At 52.5% G+C, this 18,897-nt stretch overlaps 2 protein-coding genes across 7 annotated transcripts; both read left to right on the forward strand.

The window, feature by feature from the left end:
* The first annotated feature begins 238 nt into the window (after nucleotides 1-238).
* PDCD7 (programmed cell death 7) lies at nucleotides 239-3,905 on the forward strand. The gene is made up of 5 exons (XM_075431646.1): nucleotides 239-961; nucleotides 1,919-2,057; nucleotides 2,399-2,635; nucleotides 3,274-3,361; nucleotides 3,756-3,905. Exons 1-5 carry the CDS (start codon nucleotides 239-241, stop codon nucleotides 3,871-3,873), a joined length of 1,305 nt encoding a protein of 434 aa, XP_075287761.1. The 3' UTR covers nucleotides 3,874-3,905.
* An 840-nt stretch (nucleotides 3,906-4,745) lies between these two features.
* On the forward strand, nucleotides 4,746-18,684 carry UBAP1L (ubiquitin associated protein 1 like). Of its 6 annotated transcripts, XM_075431640.1 has the most exons (7): nucleotides 4,746-4,834; nucleotides 5,672-6,108; nucleotides 8,069-8,220; nucleotides 9,959-10,705; nucleotides 12,162-12,371; nucleotides 16,487-16,588; nucleotides 17,550-18,684. In XM_075431640.1, the coding sequence occupies exons 2-7, from the start codon at nucleotides 6,006-6,008 to the stop codon at nucleotides 17,682-17,684; spliced, it is 1,449 nt and encodes a 482-aa protein (XP_075287755.1). In that variant the 5' UTR covers nucleotides 4,746-4,834; nucleotides 5,672-6,005; the 3' UTR covers nucleotides 17,685-18,684. The 6 variants fall into 6 exon arrangements, with proteins under 6 accessions (XP_075287755.1, XP_075287760.1, XP_075287757.1 ...); XM_075431645.1 differs by lacking the exon at nucleotides 5,672-6,108 and having other exon boundaries at nucleotides 4,768-4,834; XM_075431642.1 differs by lacking the exon at nucleotides 4,746-4,834 and having other exon boundaries at nucleotides 6,017-7,878; nucleotides 8,022-8,220.
* The last annotated feature ends 213 nt before the right edge of the window (nucleotides 18,685-18,897 follow it).

The following is an 18,897-nucleotide window of genomic DNA, read 5'->3' on the forward strand; positions in this document are numbered from 1 at the left end:
AAATGTTAATGTTGTGGGTGTTTGGGAGCTTTTCAGGCTTTTTTTCTTTTTTTCACTCTTTCGAGGGCAGCCGCTGCCCCGCACCGCCCGGCCGCGCGGCTCCTCCCGGGCGCCAGGGGGCGCTGTGGCGCGGCGGGCCGAGGGCTCCATCATGGGGCAGCCACTGCCCCGCTCCGCCCGGCTCCTCCCGGGCGCCAGGGGGCGCTGCGGCGCTGCGGCGGCGGGCCGAGGCTCCATCATGGCGCAGCCGCCGCTCTTCCCCGGCCGCTTCCCGCCGCCGCCGTTCCGGCCCTTCCCGCCGGCGGCGGGGCCTTTCCCGCCGCCCTCCGCGCCCTTCCCCGGCCCCGCCGCCCGCCCGGGGGCCTTCGCCGTTGGGGCGGCGGCGGCTCCCCCGCCCTTCCTCCTGCCGCCGCTGCCCGGGCCGGAGGGCGGCGGCCCCTACTTCCCCGCGGCCGCCCCGTTCCCGCCGCGGCCGGTGCCTGAGGAGGAGGCGGCGGCGGCGCAGCGTCAGCAGGACGAGCTCTGGCTGTCGCAGTTCCTGGGTCGGCGCCGGGCCGCTCCCCCCCCGCCGCCGCCGCCGCCGCCCGCCGCCAGCCCCAGCAGCGCCCGGGAGCTGGCGGTGCGGGCGCTGGGGCGGGTGGCCCGGCTGGCCGGGCTCTGCCGGGCCCTCAGGCTGCGGGAGGCCGAGGGCGACGAGGCGGGCTGGGCCCAGGCGCGGGAGGAGGCGGAGGAGGCTCGGCGGGAGCTGCGGGAGGTGGTGCGGCCCCTAAGGGAACCCGGCTACCACCAGGCGCTGCGGAGGAAGGCCGAGAGGGCGAGGAAGAGGAGGCTGCGCCTGCAGCGGAGGAAGCAAGAAGCCAAGGCGGCCAAGGAGGAGGAGGCGGCCCGGGCAGCCGAGCGGGAGGCCAAGATCGACCAGTGGAGAGCCAAGTGCATCCAGGAGGTCGAGGAGAAGAACCGGGTACGGCCCCGTCCTGCCCGCCCCGCATCGGTGGGGCCTCCCGCACGTCCCTCTGGGCACAGAGCGGTGAGGCCTGGCCGGTAACGGGCTGTGCCTGCCCGGCTGCTGGCGTTGGGCCCTGCCGCTCGGTCCGTGCCGGCTGGGTGCTGCGTGGGTTCGACTGGCTTGGGGGCACAAAGCCTGCCTTGGAAGCCTTGGTGGGCATTGCAGCTTTGCCACGCTCGTCTCCTCCTCGGGGCAGTCGGTGTTTAAGTGGTTTTGGAACTCGCGGTTGCGTGTGGAGGTCGTCTTCTCCGTCCGGAGCTGTCAGCCTGCCCCACACTGCTCACAACTACTTACGGCACTCAATGCTGGTTCAGTAACTGTAACCTTTGCTTGCAGGCTGCGTCCTTGCAAAGCTGCTTGTTTGCAAGCTTTTTGGTCTTACCGGGAAGTAAAACAGCTCCAAAGCAACAAAATCCCACTGAACTGCCCCGAATTAGGCTTGCTGGGAGGTGCTGTAGGTGGCTTTGTGCTGGCGGTTGGGTAAAGAGCTACCCTTCTGGTGCGAGGTCTGCCGCTGGGGTGGCACGGAGCGGCTGCTGGGAAAGGCTCTGCCCTCAGACTGCAGCGTGTTAATGGTCTTGAGTATCCGAGCTGCAGAATCGGGGTGGTTTATGGTATGTTTTTCCTAACTTCTTGTGGTTAAAGGTTATCGAGCCTTATCAATTCATTAGCCTTTTGGCCCAAATTTATGAGTTGCTCAGCATTCTTATTTTGTTTTCCTGAAATCTTACCGTGTTTTAGCTTGTTCATAAAAAGGCAAGGTTGGGTGGTTGACTTAACTTGCTGTGGCTGTAGTACTAGGAAGTTATTCTGATCTCGAATGCTTCATTAATCTTTTTGATAGTACCGTTTACTTCTTGTCTACATGGGGTATTTCACGTGTCTGGTCTGTTTTTTTTCTTGCTTTCATAGGAACGAGAACTTAAGGCTGCTGCAGACAGTGTCTTATCTGAAGTGAGGAAGAAGCAAGCAGATACAAAGAGGATGGTGGACATTCTGCGGGGATTAGAAAAGCTTCGGAAACTGAGAAAAGAGGCTGCTGCCAGGAAAGGTTAATTGCAAGATTTTTACCAAACTTCTTGACTTGCACACACAGGAAATAAGATGGTGTGGGTGCCCTGCACTGACTAGCAAGGTGCAGCTTGAAAAAGCCGTTTCCTTACTGGTGAGCATAGTTACATTGTTATGCAGGAGTAGCTATACAGTGCTGAATGCAGCGGTCGCGTGCCTGCATTTCCGAGCTGTTGCTTGATTAAAGAATTTTTCCACCAAGATAGTTGTTAGCAATGTTAAGCTCCTGTTTCTCTGAGATGCTGCAGTCTCCACTCCTGCGTCTGATAACACACCTCCTTCTGAATTTGAAAATTTAAAATCAGTTCTCTTTCTGTTTAGGTGTTTGTCCACCCCCTTCAGCAGATGAAGCATTTGAAAATCAGGTGGAGAGTCTCAAAACGTTGCTCAAAAATCGCACAGAGCTGTATGAAGCTGAGGAGAGAGCATTAAGAGTTATGCTGGAGGGAGAACAGGAGGAGGAAAGGAAGAGAGAAATGGAAAAGAAACAGAAGAAGGAGAGGGAAAAACTACTACAGCAGAAACTCGAAATTGATTCCAAGCTGTTTGGGGATCCAGGTAAATGCTGCATGCTGTACTTTATGTTTTGGGGTTGTTTTTTTTTTTCATCTCATAGACACTGGGTTTAAAGTGTAGGCACAAAAATAGTTGAGGAAGAAGTCGTCTGCTGGAGTAATTTATGCTCTGAGGATAAGAGCATAAATAAGGATAAGATGGGATAAATGTAGCGTGCTGTTAACACGTGTGGTGTAAGCAGAACTGTTTAGCTCTTCAGCATAGACTGCAGTATATCTCAAGCCAGTTTCATAATGTTTTGCAAGAGGAGGTTGTAGATTAAACTGAAGTGAGAATAAACAGAATAGACTGAAGACTTCCAGCACCCGACAGATGCTTTAGTCTGGCAATTTGGGAAGTGCGACTCGGGTAATCCGTAAAGATTCAGTGTCCATATGTTCCCCTTGTTTAGAGGATGGAGGCAGGACAAGTTTTGCCAGTCTTGACTTGGCTCTGGCAGCTCTGGTTAGGATGAGAAGTGCAAAACGTCTAAATAGTCCTTGATATATCACATAGGGAAGTGATTTCAGGTTATAGCTGGGGAGCAGTAAATGAGTTGGCAAATTTGGGGCTACTAAGACTTATTAGAACCGAAGGTCTTTCTGGTTTATTGAACGATTTCTATGTTTGTGTTTTAATAGATGAATTTCCTTTAGCCCATCTATTGCAGCCCTTCAGAGAGTATTACTTACAAGCTGAGCATTCTGTAGCAGCTCTAATCCGGATCAGGTAAAACCAAACAAACTCTTTATTATCAAAGATGACAAGTGTTGTTTGTCGAGATTGTATAATTATGGTCCCTTTTGGTTCGTTAACTTCCCAATATGGGTATGCAGTGAATAGTCCTGGGTTTTCTGGGCTAAGGATCGGGCTTCTTCCTTGATAGAGTTGCATCCGGCAGATGCCCGTGTGAGGCAGAGTGCGCTTCCACACATAACCATTCCATTTAATAGAGTAGTACATGCCATTTTCACATTTGTGTTCTGAGAAACAAGTTTCAGAGTACAATTTATGGTGTTTTGTGTATTGATCAGTATGGAGAAACACCTCTGTGGGTATATAACAAATGTTATTACCAAACTCATACCAGCTCTTCTCTCAAACACCGCTTTCTCTGTTAAAGGCACGAATGGGATCAGTTCTTGGTGCCCGCCGATCACCCTGAAGGAAGCTCCATACCTCCAGGATGGGTGCTCCCGAGCCTCCCCACAAATGACACCTGGGCCACTGCTGTCAGATAACTTAGTAATAAATTAGTTTACCGTTGGAGGAATGTTTCGTGATAATTACTTGTGTAAATATGAGAGGGTCCAAAGAGGAAGTCTCATCCTCTGTTTCAGTAGCCAGGTACTGGAATGGCTTGAAGAAAACTCTTAAGAACTGTTCTTGCCGTCTTGACTCCTCAGGGGAATACCTGAGCGAGCCCAGAGCTGCCAGGCCTCTCATGGTACAGAATTACAATCCCGCTGCCAGTTTTTGTTAACAAATCTCAGTCTTAATAAAGAAACACTGCTGACAAGGGTATTTGTGCCAGTACTAACATCCTATTTTTAGTGGCTTTTATCTTTATAAGCCTAAATCCAGATGATGAAATCTCCAGAAATAAAAAAGTTTTTTTTTTAAAAAAAAGAAAGATCAGCAGTAAACATGTTTTTGTTCTTAAATGAAGCATGTCAAGCATCGCTGTCAAAATAGTTCCTGTATTTTTGTGTGTAGAAACGAACCTATTCCAAGTTAAAACAAATTCTGAAGTACAAACAAGACAGGGTTTTTCAAGGCTGATTCAAGCAGCTGTTGACATTTTACTTCTGTGGGGTGAAACGAGTACCATAACATGGAAAAAATTCCCAGTTGTGGTGAAAGAGGTCGGACAGCCGTGTGAATATATATAAATGTGACGAATAAGCCTGCTGGGAAAAACCCAATAAAATCTGAAGTCTAACCTACTGTAATTGGTTTTGCCTATATAGCTATTTTTGTATAGGGACAGCTCATGGATATAATATTTGATTAAAAACCGCAGCTCTATATTTCAAGTTGCTGTTTGTACAGAATAAACAAGAGGAAAACTGATTTTTTTTGTTTGAAGCGTTTTTACTCCGAAGGAGAGAGATGTTTTAGTACTTGGCATCAAATACGACTCCGATGTGGAGAGAATTGCTGGCAGAAGGTCTGTGCGAAGGAACGTCCGCCTCCTACAAGGTGATTTCAGCGCCTTCCGCGTCCTGGGCGGTTTGCTTGAAGCAGCGACGGACCATGGGGGCTTGGGGCTTTGCTGGTCTGCGCAGGTTGTTGTGGCCTCTTTCCAGAGCTGCAGTTGGTTTTCTTGCTCAGCCCTAATGTGTGGGAATGGATGTAAGGGCCACAAAGATGATCCGAGGGCTAGAGCACCTCTCTTACGAGGACAGGCTGAAGGAGTTGGGGCTGTTCAGCCTGGAGAAGAGAAGGCTCCGGGGTGACCTTAGAGCAGCTGCCAGTGCCTGAAGGGGCCGACAGGAAGAATTGAGAGGGGCTTTTCACAAGGGTGTGTAGTGATAAGACAAGGGGGAACGGCTCTAAACTGAAAGAGGGCAGATTTATATTAGATATTAGGAAGAAATTCTTCACCATGAGGGTGGTGAAACACTGGCCCAGGCCGCCCAGAGAAGCTGTGGCTGCCCCCTCCCTGACAGTGTTCAAGGCCAGGTTGGATGGAGCTCTGAGCACCCTGGGCTGGTGGAAGATGTCCCTGCTCATGGCAGGGGGGTTGGAACCAGATGAGCTTTAAGGTCCCTGCCAACCCTTACCATTCTATGGTTCTATGTAATCTCTCCAGTTTCTGACCTCTTCGCATCACGGCATTGTGTTATGCATGGAGGAGGCAACATGCAATTGCCTGAATCCAGCACTTGGGCCTGATATGTAATGTTAATAGTTTCTTGGCTGAAGCTTTGCGTTGATTTCTGCTAGTAAGAGCACCTGAACTAGTAATTTTTGATAGAGTTAAAATTAATCTGCATGCAGAAGTTTGCCTTTCATGTGTATATCACCTACCTATAGCACCCCAAAATCCAGACTGCCGTGAACTCCTCCGGAGGCAGGGGTTCCGATCTGCGTGTCCGTACATCCTCCCGTCCCTCCTGCCGCTTCTGGCACCTTGTTACTCCAGGACCTATGGCTGGGGCAGATCCTGGGGCTCCTACCTGCTGAAAAAGCAAAAGTTCAAACAGCGTAGAAACAGTGGCAGAAACGCCGCTTTCAGTTTGGGCGGCTTAGTGACCGGAGGATGCTCTGCTTAAATAGTTAGGCTCCTTATCCCGCCAGCGTGTCTGAGGAGAGGCTGGCTGCTTAAGCTACGATAATCTTAAAACTGTCAAAGTCAGACGCTCGTCTGATGCTGCAAGAATTTAAAGAAGTGAGCAGTAGATCAACAGGCAGCGTGAAAGCAACGCCGTTCTCCCTGCCCTGCGAGAAGAGCTCCATGATTTCGTCTGACGGTAAGGAGAACTTCGTATTGTTACTAAAAACAGGACTGGAAAATGCCAGTGGATGATGTGTGCTTAGGTGTATTTCAACCTCTTGCTTTCTGTGCTTTGTTGTACGTATTTGCTCTTGTCTGATGACATCTGCATTAAAAAGGTTTATATTTTTAGTGAGGAAGATGTTGAGGCCGCAGATGGAAGGGGAGTGTTTAAAATGTTAACTGATAAAATACATAGAGACAGGGTATTCATTCTTAAAAAACCCTTGTGTATTCAGATTTAAGATTCGAACTTGTCTAAGTATCGTATTTCCTAATATGTTAAGTTTTAAAAAATACTACAGCCCAGAAGAAAAGAGGGTTTGGCTATGGGTTTCCAAGACTCATGTGCATCTGACTCCTTCCCCGGTCCCAGTGCAGTTCGGGTTTCTCATGCTGGTGAGGCGCATCCTCGTTCTGACACGGCTCTGTTATCTTTGGTGTGAAAGTAGGAGGTGCTTTCTGGTGTTTACCACTGACCTGCTTTTATTCTTGACTAGTAGCGGTGGTGTTGTCATCACTCCTCACCCCAATGTGCTGCTTTTTTTCTAAACAGTGGTTTTGGGAAGTAACACTTGCAGGAGCCTTTCTTGGTATTTATGCAGTGAAATACAGTGAGATGTGGTACCGTCATCTCTCCGTATTTCCTTCAGCGTGGCTTCAGATCCATTCACCACCCATCTCCATACCTTAAAGTGGCATTTAAAACCCAAGTAAAGCCCTTCTAGGACGACGAGAGGCTCCTTTCCTTTGCACCTTTGTACTCCATGGTTTTTGGGAAGAGCTGATCTCCAGCGTGAGCTGCGAGGAGGGTCCGTCCCTCCCTGCGCAGCCGCACAGAGCAGTCGGAGAAAGCTGGGGAAAAGCAGCTTGGCTTACAGATGTTCTCAGCGCTGACGTGGGCTGCAGCTTAACGCTGAGCCCTCTCAGGCTGGGGAGCAGATGGCCTGGCTCCGTGCGGGTCCCGACACGTTGCGTGGGAGCAGCAGTACATGTGCGGGAGCCGCAAAGCCGGTTAGGGGCTCTGTCTGCGCTACAGCCGCCCGTGTGGAAGGCTCCTGGTGTCAGCAGCCAGCGACAGCTCTTCTGTGCTTCTGCTGAGACCAACGGAGTTGCACCGAGCGATTGCGTGTGTTGCTGTTTGTGGTCTGGGAGCAGTTTGTTAGTTTTGTTAGTAGTAGGAACTACTCTGAGTGCCATTTCCCATTGCAGACCCTTATTTTTGCATTAAGCAGGCAGCTTTTTCTTCCTCGTATACATTCACCTGCGTATTTTCTTTTTTTGTAGAGTGTTTATCCTCATTGTCATAGAAGCCATTCCTTTTAAAGATAAAAAAAAATTGGTAAAAGCACTTATGGATGTCACAGCAAATATTTACTCTGTGTCCAAGACTGGCAGCTGCTTTGGGACGGACAGGCACAGGCTGCAGGTACCAGAGCTCGGTGGAAGACTGACCTCAGCTCTTGCCAGCTGACAATATAGAAAGAGCAGTATTTTGCACGCTGGTGTCACTGGGAAGCTGAGGACTCGAGGCTTCGTGTGGCACGCAGTGGCTTTTTACTAAATTGAGACCTTTATACAGAGCCTCTGCAGCCGGGAAAAGTGCTTGGCCTGTCCGTGGCGTGGGAAAGGCAGCGAGGGATGGAAAGCAGCGGGACATGCAGGAGGAGAAAAACGCTCAGGATCTCTGCCAAATGAAGCCGTAAGCTTGGTCAGGTCCTGCTGGCTCAAGTTCAGAATAGCAAAGGTTAGTTCAGACAAATCTTCCTGGTGTCAGTAATTAAGAGTTGCAAATCTGAGCATTGCACACAGCAGTTTTTACTCAGCTGGCAGCGTCTCTGAGGGCTGCGTTCTGCCGGTGTCATTTGAAATGGCTCATCTTTCTCCCAGCTGAGAAGGTGCCTTCTACAGCTGTGTTTCATCCCTTCCTCCGGCAGCAAGAACTCAGGCAGCGGCGATGAGTTACCTGGATGAAGTTCCCTTCCGGACAGCCAGGAGCCTCGACGGGGACTCGGGGGGAGAAAACGCTTTAATCGCCGCCCCGGCCATCGACCTGCCCGACTGCGCCGACATCCTCATGAGCACCATGGTGAGTCGCCGCTGCTTGCGTCCGCGCCCGGATTCGCGTCTGGGGGGATGCTCGAAGGGGTGGCAGCAGTGTTTGGCTTTTCTTGGGAAAGAAGGGAAGGGAAACCTCTCCTCCTAATTGATCTCCTCTTAACTGGCCGGTTTGCAGGAGTGGGAGGAGGTGGGCGTGATTGGTGGTGGGTGGGAGTGAGGAAGGGGCAGGTGTGGGGTTGTATTTTTCTTAATCTCATCCAAGCAGGAGGGTTGGGTCTTTCTGGGATAGGGTCTGCTCCGGGATTGTTTTCTAGTCTGGAATCATCACCGTCTCATTAATAATATTTATTAAATACTTATTAGTAAATCTAACAGAGGCATAAGCAGGCATCACTACCTGTGCTGGCAATGTGTGTGTATATATATATGAAAAAAAAGTGTATATATAGTGGCACTTTGTGGTGTTCTACATTGCTCAGTCCTAAGATGCTTTTCAGTCTACACCTATTGCTGTAACAGCTTTGTCACCGGTTTTAAACCCCGACACAGTGCTCTGGAGGAGCTCTCTGGGCTCCGGAAGGCGGTAGGACGCCTTTCACTGTACAGCTCCGCTGAAGGCACCCAGGCAGCTCTCTGGGCTTACGGGCAGTGCTAGCACAGCTCCAGCCAAAGACGATTTCAGAAATACTTCACTTGTTCAGCCTTAAGTAGCCTCACCCACAGATGGGGTCAGTGCACCTCATGGGGGAAGGCGATCCGGGCGATCCCAAACAGCCCCTGCCCGCTCCCGGGGACAGGTGAACCAGCAGTAAGCCCCAGGTCTGGCTTTCCCCTAGCTCAGCCTTGCTCATCCCTCCCCCCAAAAATGACACATCCCAAAGCCGCAGGACGTGTTTAACGTGAAGAGTCGCTGTGTTGTTCATTGTAAGCGATTTCTCCAAATGAAATTCTACTGCACACATGTTTTGCCACCTGTGTAAAGGCAGGTGATGATCTGCATCCCCATGGACCAGCTGAGGTGGTCCAGCACCCCGTCCTATCCCAGGAAGCCCCCAGCCCTGGTTGTCTTCCTGGTCGGGGATGCGTCGGTGCTTGTTTGGAGAGCCAGGGGACGGGCAAGGCTTGTTTGTTCCAGGAAAACCCTCAGATTTCAGCCTCAAACACACCTATATTTTAAGCCGGGCTACAGAAATGAGGACTCTGTTCTGGGACTGGCTGAGCCCCTGGCGCTGCCGGAGACTCCCAGGGCCAGTGCTGCCCCTGCCCAAGGTGGCATCTCCCCCTTTGTGGCTCCTGAGCCCCTATGCCTGAGGTGGCTCTGCCGGAGGCCACTAACGAGGGCCGCAAACGAGCTCTGCCACAGTCCTGGGGACAGCCTGTGGCCTGCGGCTGGATGCGGTGCCTGAAATCGGGATGCCCACATCTCCTGTCCACACCCTCTCCCCTTCCACAGCAGCCAAAGCGACACAAAACCACCTCCGAGCATAAAGTACCTATCGAAAGAATTGTAGATACAACTCAAAATAGTCATAACTTCGTAGCCAGATTTTTTTTAAGTATAAATTTGGGGATTCCCGTAGGGGTGAGGCTGGCCCTGCCCAATCCTACAGCCCTAGTGCCCGCAGCCAGTGCTGATGCTCGGGGAAGTAGTAGCCAAGATGGGAAGGATGCAGCCCTCAGGGTGCCCTCGTGAAGCACGTGGTTTGCTCCGTGCCACGTGGTCTGGTTTCAGATGCCCTCACCAGCTGCTTCTCGCTCTTCCGCAGCACGACTTCTCGCTGGAGAGAAAAGCGCTTTACTGGGTCGAGGTGGCCTCTCAGCAGCAAACCTCCCGGCATCGGGTCACCTCCGAAGTGGTCCCCACGGCTCCACCGTGCTGGCTGCTGCTGGTGGACCCCGCCGACAGCTACGGGGGGAGAGCGCGGGATGGGGCGATGCGGCGCTGCGTCAGCCTGAGCGCTGCCGACGGCGGCTACGGGCACGCCAAGGGCAGAGGGGCCTTGTCCGACACCGAGAGCGAGACCTGGCACTCAGAGGAGGAGGACGACTCGGAGGACGACGAGTACTCCTCGACCTCCTGGGAGGAGAACGACAAGGATGAAAGGCTTTCCAGGAGGAGAAATGCTGGGAGAGGTGTGCCTCCACGTCCTGGCTTTCACCAGACCCGACCAAAGACATCGCCTGGCTTGCTGGAGCCCTCACCGGAGAACATCAACCACAGCCCAGCCAGCCCAGACCCGAGAAAGCAGAGAAGATCCATGGTGATATTTAACAACATGAAGAATGAGCTGGAAGCGGCGCGGAGGAAGCTGGCAGCTCTGGTGCATCCTCTGAACAGAGCCGCTGCGGAGGGCAGAGGGGTCCCGGTGCCACGGCCGCTGCCCCAGCACCCCTGCATCAGCCGCAGCCTCAGGTCCGGGCCAGCCCCCGACGTGTCCCAGCTGGGGACCTCGGTGCCGGCTCCCCCGGCCGCGCCGATCCCCCCGATCAAACGGCATAAGCCCACGGTGCCGGTGAGGTGATTTCTTCTGGTGGCCCTTTGCCTGTTGCTGGGACAGGGGGGAGGTGGAGGGCGTCGAATCAGTCCTGTTTGCTGTGGTCTGGCCAGCAAAATGGAACCGAAATGGGGCTGTGGGAACAGGGAACCCATAAGAAATTGCTGATGAGTTTTCATAAGCAGCGAAGGAAGGGGTTTTTTTTGCCGGGGTTTAGAGGCAGGCTTTCTGGGAGGACTTTTACTTGCTGTGTTCTCACCAAAACATTGTTTTTCCCAACAAGCAAGGCATCTGATTTGATTTTCAATTGAAACATGAAAAAACAAGTGAAAGAAGGTTTTTTTCCCTCTTTCCATTTTCCCCCTCTGACAGATATAAACGGGGTTTATGGGGAAATGCCCCTTACAGCCATCACAGCCTCTCCTCCTGGCAGCCCCAGAAGAGAAGCCGGGGTTTGGACGGAGACAAAACCGGGCTGTTTCTGCATCCCTTTGGCCTCCCTCATTGCCTGTCCCGGTGCTCACTGCCCTCCTTCACCCTGGTTTATAGCTGGAAAAGGCCACCTCACCTGGCTTCCCTTGCCGTATTGGTGTCCTCTGTGGCAATGGCTGGCTGTCTTTTCTTAAAAGCAGGAAACTTTAGATTTCACAGTCCTGCTAGAAACACAAATCGTTTAATGATAGAGACAGCGATGCGAAGGGATGGAGTACAGATTGCATTCCGTCACCTTGCGTCTGAATTGCGCCATGTTTTTTAAGAAATCACATCTCATCCAGCTACTCGAGAGATTTAGGAGATGAGTTCCTGAAAACTCACAATTAAAACCATCAGACACATGAAAGGCCAGGTTATTTATGTGTAGTTGCTTTAGAAATAAGGTAATTAAGGAATGATTAAATGCCAGTGTGTACTTACACACTAAACAGCTGTTGCAAATAATTACTAATCCACTGCCCACCCTGCTCCGCTGCTGTTACAAAGGGATCGTGCCAAACACTAAACCCTCATACTCAGGCGAGCGTTTTTATGTGCAAGGTCATTTCTGGAGATGGGTTTGTAAGAGAAACCTAAATCCCTCTGATAAACATCATGGGCATAAACGGGGCATCAGGGGAGCGTGCTCCTGCCCGGGCCGCTGCGTCCCCTGCCTGCGGGCAGCGCTCTGGGGCGAGCGTGGCATTTATTGCCGGAGAGACGACCAGGGTTCCCAGGGAAAGGAAGCTGCTTTTGCTCGCTTTGCCCCATGAACCCTCCTGAGCGCTGTTTTCTTTGATCTGTATCCATAGCTGAGCCTGGATTTAATTAAGTCCAGTCTCCTTTGATGCCCAAGGGGGTTTGTTCTGTGCATGGGAATTTTCCTCTTCTGGAGGGAGCGAGGTAGAGCCGGCGCTCGAAAGCATTGCTTCAGCCTGCGCCGTTTAACAGCGTTTCATGAGCTGGAGCAAGAAGACCATCTGCTGTTTTTTTCTTGCAGTCCCTCAGCCCCTATGCCTGCCTCCCCCCTGCCTCCACGCCTGCGCAACCTCTCAGTTCCCACCGATCCCAGCTGGACTCAGCGGCCGACCTGCTCTCGGCGCTGAGCCAAGAGGAGCGAGACCTCATCGAGCCCGTTATAGCCTTGGGCTACCCCGCCCGCAAAGCCATCCTCACCCTCCAGAAGACTGGAAGGCAAAGCTTAAGTCAGGTTAGTGGAGCTGGCATGGTGCCGCGGAAAGATTTTGGTAAAGAAAAACTTGATTTTCGTGGAGGAAGGGATGGCTGTCTTGCTTGGAGTGGACTTCTGATGGCCTGGGGTTTCCCACTTTGGTATCAGACCTCAGGGTTTTCCATGAGATTACATGTCTACAGTTTTGCTGTAATAAAACAGCAATGAGTCACCCTCAGCTTTTCAGCGAGTAATAACGGCCGGGTAACGTTATCTGCTCAATCTGTTGTGTGGAGCATGGTGTCCTTCTGAAGTACACATTTTGCCCCCGTATATGGGAATTTTTTGCACATCATTTTTTTCCCGGCTGTTAAGATTTGTATGGTTATTGCCATGGCTCATTCTGTCAGAGCAGGACTGTACAAATACCTTGGACATTTGTCCGGGCTCTCTCCAAAACACAAGTTCCTCATGTTGGAGCCACCAGGGACTCCATGCAAGCGTTGCAGCTGGGTCCAAAATCTCTTTTCCTGAGGAACTCTCTATAATAACCTGGAATTTATTGAAAATAATTAACATACAACCTCTTCCTACCCCTGGTATCTGACCACATCATGGCCTGCTGTGCTGCATCCTGATTCCCAAGGTCTCTGCTTGTCCAGGCGAACCGTTCATGGTCCAGGTGGGCTTGGAGCATCCGTGCTGTGAGGGATGCTGCGGCTCTGACCCTCTGGCTTGGCAAGCCTGGGGCTGGACCTGCCTATCTCACTGGAGGATTTAATAGGGCTGAATCATCCAAGCAGCTCTTGCAGAGAGAGAAGGGGCTCGATCGCAGCTTAGCAAGAGGGATGTCCACCGGGCTGTCGTGCCAGGGAGTGGATCCCAGGTAGAGGTGGGAGCAGGCACGGCACCACGCAGCCACTGCCGGGTGCCAGGCTCCTGCCCGTGCTCCCGGGGAGCTGCCTGTGCTGCGGGGGCCAGCTCCCGTCCCTCTGGTCCGTGCACAAAGCTGCTCTGCAACTGAGTCATCCCGCGGCTCCTGGCTCCCTCCTACGTCAGCCCCGGCTGGACCAGCCTCCCCAGAACCTCGGTGCTGCTTCAGGCGAGCGTCGCTGCAAGCCGAGGTGGGAAGGGAAGCTTTATTTCTTCAATTCGTAAAGGTTTTATCTAAGCAGAGGGAGATGGGCAGAGCCCAGCCCACGTTCTTTGCACAGAGCTGCACAGGGGTTCGATATGAAGAAGCAGTGCATGTTATTAAGGATGGAAATGGGAACAGTCTGCTCCTTTCTGCATAAACAGGGACTCCCGTTTGCTTGGAGAGGAGATTAATGCACCAAAATACAAGGTCTACCTTACATCCTGCGTCTTCCTTGCCAGCAGTTCCCATCTTTCCCATTTATGCCCAATACAGCCAAGATAAAACACAAGGCATAGCCCTTCGTGCGTCTCTCACAAGTACAAAACTACCAAACTAGGCTAAACCTTCCTGGAAAATATGTTTCAACGCAAGTTAAAAATGAGAGCTATGGGTGCTCTTCATTGCTTGCTGTTGTCACGTGGGTTTTCAGTGTGTGACGATGACAGCTTCAGCCGTGAAGAGTGATTGTGGTACCAGATGGTAGCCAAAAATTGCTCGGTTTCTTTGCAGTGTCAAGTCGAGCTGGCAGAGCCCACCCTGGTGGAGAAGGCGAGTCTGCTGCCTTAGAAGCAATGCCTTCTCAGTTGTGGTGGAAGAACCTCAGGCAGGGTTAGATATCCCAGTGCGCCACAGGTCCATCATCTAGGATGCCATGGGCAAGGGCTAAACCAAAAATGCATCACTGCATCTTGATCCATGATCATGGATCAAACAAAAATGCATCGCTCAGCTGTGCTTCCGTGGTGTGCTCCTGCCCCTTTCCTCCTCCATGAGAAGTTGCTGTCTTACCCCAAGCAACAATCTGGATCTTCAGCGCTTCCCACAAGCCTTCCATCAGCTGTCCCCACTGGCTGTGGCTCCCTCTCCAACGCTCGTAGAAGTTCCATCCTTGGCAGCAGCGTCTGCGGCAGTGAGTTGAGCAGGGCTCTCCGTCACGGTGCTGGCTGGGGTCTCCCCGTGCCCCTGGAGAGCCTCTGTCCCCCGAGGCTCAGGGCCTGAGGGGTAGTGCCCACTGGCTTTGTGCGTCCCTGGCTTGAACCCTGCTGCAAGACTGGGGAGACATTTGCCCTATGCCTCCACGATGAAAGCAGCATTTGGGTCTTTGGTGGTGGCTGCTTGTGAGTTTCTCCCAGCTTGCAGTCTGTGGTCTGGGTGGGTCGGTGAAATGTTTGGTGGTAAGGCTCTGCTCTCCTCAAGCACCCGGTTGTTGGGGCACCTGAGGTGTGGACCTCACGGGGACGGGCCTTTCCGATGGGAAGCAGCCAAATGGATATGGGGACTCTTTCCAGTGGTGCCCAGTGACAGGACAAGGGGCAGCGGGCACAAACTGAAGCAGAGGAAGTTCCAGCTGAACACGAGGAAGAACTTCTTCCCTCTGAGGGTGACGGAGCCCTGGAACAGGCTGCCCAGGGAGGTTGTGGAGTCTCCTTCTCTGGAGATATTCCAGACCCGCCTGGACAAGCTCCTGTGCAGCCTGCTCTGGGTGACCCTGCTTTGGCAGGGGGTTGGGCTGGGTGACCCACAGAGGTCCCTTCCAACCCCGAACATTCTGTGATTCTGTGGGACGTGGAAGAGGAAAACTGACTGGAAGAAGGATTTTCGTTACTTTACTGCACATGCTTGTCTTTGCTGTGAAACGCTAAATTGCTGCTCATAACATCAAGTAGCGGCAAATAAGGGAAGGGATAAATCAGCAGGTTACTGATCTGCCAGAGCCTGGAGGTCTCTTCCCACATGAGCAGTTGGTGATGAGGGCATTGGGTTGGCAATGTTGTGGATAAAGCTGAGCTCCCAGGGGAGCCTGCACTGGAGGAATCTCCCGTCTAAGCATGACAAGGAGCCTCCTTGAGAGCTGCAAGGGGAGAAGGAGCCTTAAGATCAGTGGCAGTGGCACCTCCTCCTCCCCAGCGAGCGGTGGGGCCGGTGCCGGACGTGACGGGGCTACCAGGTCATAGTATTTAAAAACCTGCTTTTGTTTAGTCTTGAGAATATATATATTTTTAATTTTTTTTTTTTTTTTTAATAAAAATCACTGAGTGGACAACAGCACCAGTTCCATGCTGGGCTTGAACAGGCTGCCAGGACTGGCCATGCTCTGCCATGAGCAGCTGTCCCTGCTGCGACAGGGCAAGAAAACACAGCAGCGGGCTGGGGTGTTTCCTTAGTAAGGTAACAGGGAAGAGAAAAACAGATTATGAATGCCAGTGCCCACTGCCTGTCCCATTTCTGAGTTAATAAGCCGCTCCTTAAGGCTCACATTTCTTAAAATCCTTACTCTGCTGTTTAGCCAAATGATCAACTCAACATTTGAGGGACTTTTATGGCTTTTTCATATGTTTTATGGTCTTTTACTCAATCCTTCTCCTTGGCTACAGCGGTGCTGGGGAGGGTGGAGGTCTGTGTGCTGGTGGGTCTGGGGAGACGTGAGTCAGCTTCTCCTTGGATGAAGATGGCATGGCTTCGGGGAGACCCCTGGGATGTTTTTATTCCCCCTGCTATTGTATAGCTCATTTGTTATTGTCTATACCATATGTTTTTGGACAGTGAATGGTTCTCGTGGTATTTAAAAGATACCACTGGGAATAGTGCTGTCAGCACTCCAAGAACAACGAGTAAAGCCAAAAATAACTGTTTACTTTCAGTAATGACAGCACATGGGTCTCCCCTGGGGTGGTTTCGTGCTTGGACTGGCGGGCGCCCGAACCCTGGTGCATCAAAGGGATGTAGACATCTCACCGGGACAGGCTCTGCTTCGCCCCAGCCTTGAGGTCATCGCTTTACATCTCAGATGGTTCAGATGTTTGGTTTGCTCCTCGTCTTCCCTCCGCCTTGTTCCCGTTCCCACCCTGGGAGGGTGGGGGGACCGAGATGTTGCCTTCTCGCGGTGCTGGCAGGACAGTTGCGCCCTGGGTCCTCCCCAGGAACGTGTCCCCGGAAGGCGGCAAGGTGGGCTCCTGAATGCCCTTGCACCCCACGTCTGCGAGGTTGGATTAACCCTGGTTGTCGTCTTCTGCAGTTCCTGAGCTACCTGCGTGCCTGTGACCGGCTGCTGAAGCAGGGCTACGAGGAAGGGCAGGTGGAGGAGGCCATGGAGATGTTCCAGTACTCAGAGAAAAAGGTCAGAGAGGGGCGGCAGCCCTCTGGGCTCACTTTTCTGGCGGTCTGCACGCTCCCCTCCCCTCGCACAGCCCCCCTGGCAGGTCAGACCCGTTGCATGCAAGCAGTGAGCCCGCACTCAACGGCAGACCCTGGGGCAGGATCACTGTAAGCACCCCCCTGGGGAAGGACACCCACTCCAGCACCCTTCTCCATCCATCCTCTCACTCCGCCGTGCAGGCACGATGCTCGCTCAGCCCTTGCGTGGGGGGTCCCCTGCCCCGAGCCCACCAGCACCTGCGCTCGCTACCTCCCTCCCGGCTCCCCCTTCGTATTCGCCCCCGCAGGGAGAAGAACCGTGGTGGCATGCCAGGCGTTGGGCTCCATCACCAGCCTCCTCCCGGGGTAGTGGAGAGCCTGGGGGAGCAGAACAGCTCGAAATTTGGGCTGGTGCTGCTTGGTGTGATGCCGACGGCACGCGGCATTGCTGGCTCACCGCTCGTCAGGGCTGTGGCAGCGGGAGCGTGCCTGGGTCTTGGTGCCAGGCAGGGGGTTGTTTATTGAGGACGCAGCTCCGGGAGATGTTGTGGTGCTGGGGCCCAGCCTGAGCAAGGGGGAAGCAGGGCAAATTAATTCCAGCTTGCACACACTGCCTTTCCCTGATTTCTTTATAATGCTGGCAAACACACAGAATTCGTATTAAACTTTATAAGGAGCAAGTGAAGCTAGAGGCTGAGTTTATTAAATATTTCTTATTTAAGAAGTTGATGTACAGGCACACTTTTAAATGCTAGCAGCGGCACGCGTGCCCTCGCTCTGCTGTCGGCAGTGGCACCAGGAGTGCCCTTCAGCGGTGATACAACCCGGCCAGCTCGCCTGGCTGCGGCCTCGGCACCCAGCGCTGTTTCTGCTGCAACTCTACACTAAACCCACCCTTCAAACCCCACGATAACGTCACTCCCTTCTCTTCCTTCTTCCCCCAGGCAGCTGAATTCTTGCATTTGCTAGCTCAGTTTAACGATATGGGCTTCCAGCAGAAAGAAATCAAAGAAGTTCTTTTGCTTTGCGGGAATCAGAGGGAGAAGGCGCTGGAAGAGCTCGTGATGAAAACCCAGTGACCAGCGTCCTGGACCACCAGAGGATTCGGGTGGGTTGGCCCACACTCACCCTTCTGCTGCCCCATCCCCACCCCGAGGGCTCGGCTCCACAGGCACAAAGCTTCAAAGCACCAGCTTGGTGTCTCGTCTCATTTTACAGACATCCATCGTAAGCGTGTTTGCGCTAAGGCGAAGGCTTTATAGCAGGAGTGTTGGTGTCTTCACCCACACCTCTCCACCCTTGATCATCTCGGCTGTTTGGATTAGATGCAACAAGATCCAACCTGCCTTCGGTTTAGACTTTGCAAAACCCAGAGCATGGTTTTCTCCCTCCACCTGGGGTGATGGGTGTTGCGTTTAGAGCTGCGATCAAATGTGGATTCTTAAAAGATTATATAAATCAGCAGAAGAGGTTGTCTTCGTAAAAACTGAAGGCCGCTGCAGAAACATTCGTTGGTCCTTGCTTAGGAAGAACCTCAGCTGACTTAGTCATGGTTGAATATTGTAATTGAAATCCAGTCTGATCACATTAGGTTCTCCTTTTAAACCAGAAACTTGAGAAAAATACACAATTCAGTGAGGGTGAGGAAGGAAAACAGGCTGCCTTTGCTCTAGAAATGCATGAAGCTTATCCAGCGCGATGAAAAATGGCTTCTGCAAGGGTTTCTGCCTGGGGAATTCCATGAAATCAGAACAGAGGGACGGGGAACAGCTCGGCTGCCCTCGTGCTCTGCCCAAATCAGGCAAATTCAGGGGATGCTTCCCTAAACTGTGGAGACAACGGCTCCGAATGAAGTCAAGCATGAACGTTGGGATCAGGAAAATCTGGACGCCTGGGGGAATTTTTGTATGTAACCGAAGGGCAGAGAATGGGAGGTGCAGATCACCGTACGGGATGCGTCTCTGGGCTTGGCAGTGGAACAGTGGACAGCGTTTTCACACAGAAGTAGCTAATTTTCTTGTGAATTAGATACAGATGTGATTTCTTTGAGTAAAGGTGGCTGGAGGGGTTCTTCGTAAATGGATTTGTGTCTTTTCCTGTGAAAATGCCAACTGGCACAACCTAGCAGAGCCAGTCCTTAATTAGTTGTGTTAGGACCGTTTTTCCATTGTATCCTTCCAAACGATCTCCCAGGCCAGCCCAGCGTGTTGCCATCGACTTCAAACACCGTGTCCCTTCTCCCTGCGTCCCTGGGTGGGGGCCAGACACTGGCAGGAGGGTTCAGCCCTCCGC

Source organism: Opisthocomus hoazin, chromosome 10, assembly GCF_030867145.1.
Source record: "Opisthocomus hoazin isolate bOpiHoa1 chromosome 10, bOpiHoa1.hap1, whole genome shotgun sequence".
Classification (NCBI taxonomy): domain Eukaryota; kingdom Metazoa; phylum Chordata; class Aves; order Opisthocomiformes; family Opisthocomidae; genus Opisthocomus; species Opisthocomus hoazin.

Bases quoted from the DNA above. Each gene is read 5' to 3' on its own strand.
- UBAP1L (XM_075431640.1), top strand. From the start codon at position 6,006: ATGCTGCAAGAATTTAAAGAAGTGAGCAGTAGATCAACAGGCAGCGTG. The intron at 6,109-8,068 runs GTAAGGAGAACT...TTCCTCCGGCAG, and splicing joins CTCCATGATTTCGTCTGACG to CAAGAACTCAGGCAGCGGCG. The intron at 12,372-16,486 runs GTTAGTGGAGCT...CGTCTTCTGCAG, and splicing joins GAAGGCAAAGCTTAAGTCAG to TTCCTGAGCTACCTGCGTGC.
- PDCD7 (XM_075431646.1), top strand. From the start codon at position 239: ATGGCGCAGCCGCCGCTCTTCCCCGGCCGCTTCCCGCCGCCGCCGTTC. The intron at 2,058-2,398 runs GTTAATTGCAAG...CTTTCTGTTTAG, and splicing joins AGAGGCTGCTGCCAGGAAAG to GTGTTTGTCCACCCCCTTCA. The intron at 3,362-3,755 runs GTAAAACCAAAC...TCTCTGTTAAAG, and splicing joins GCAGCTCTAATCCGGATCAG to GCACGAATGGGATCAGTTCT.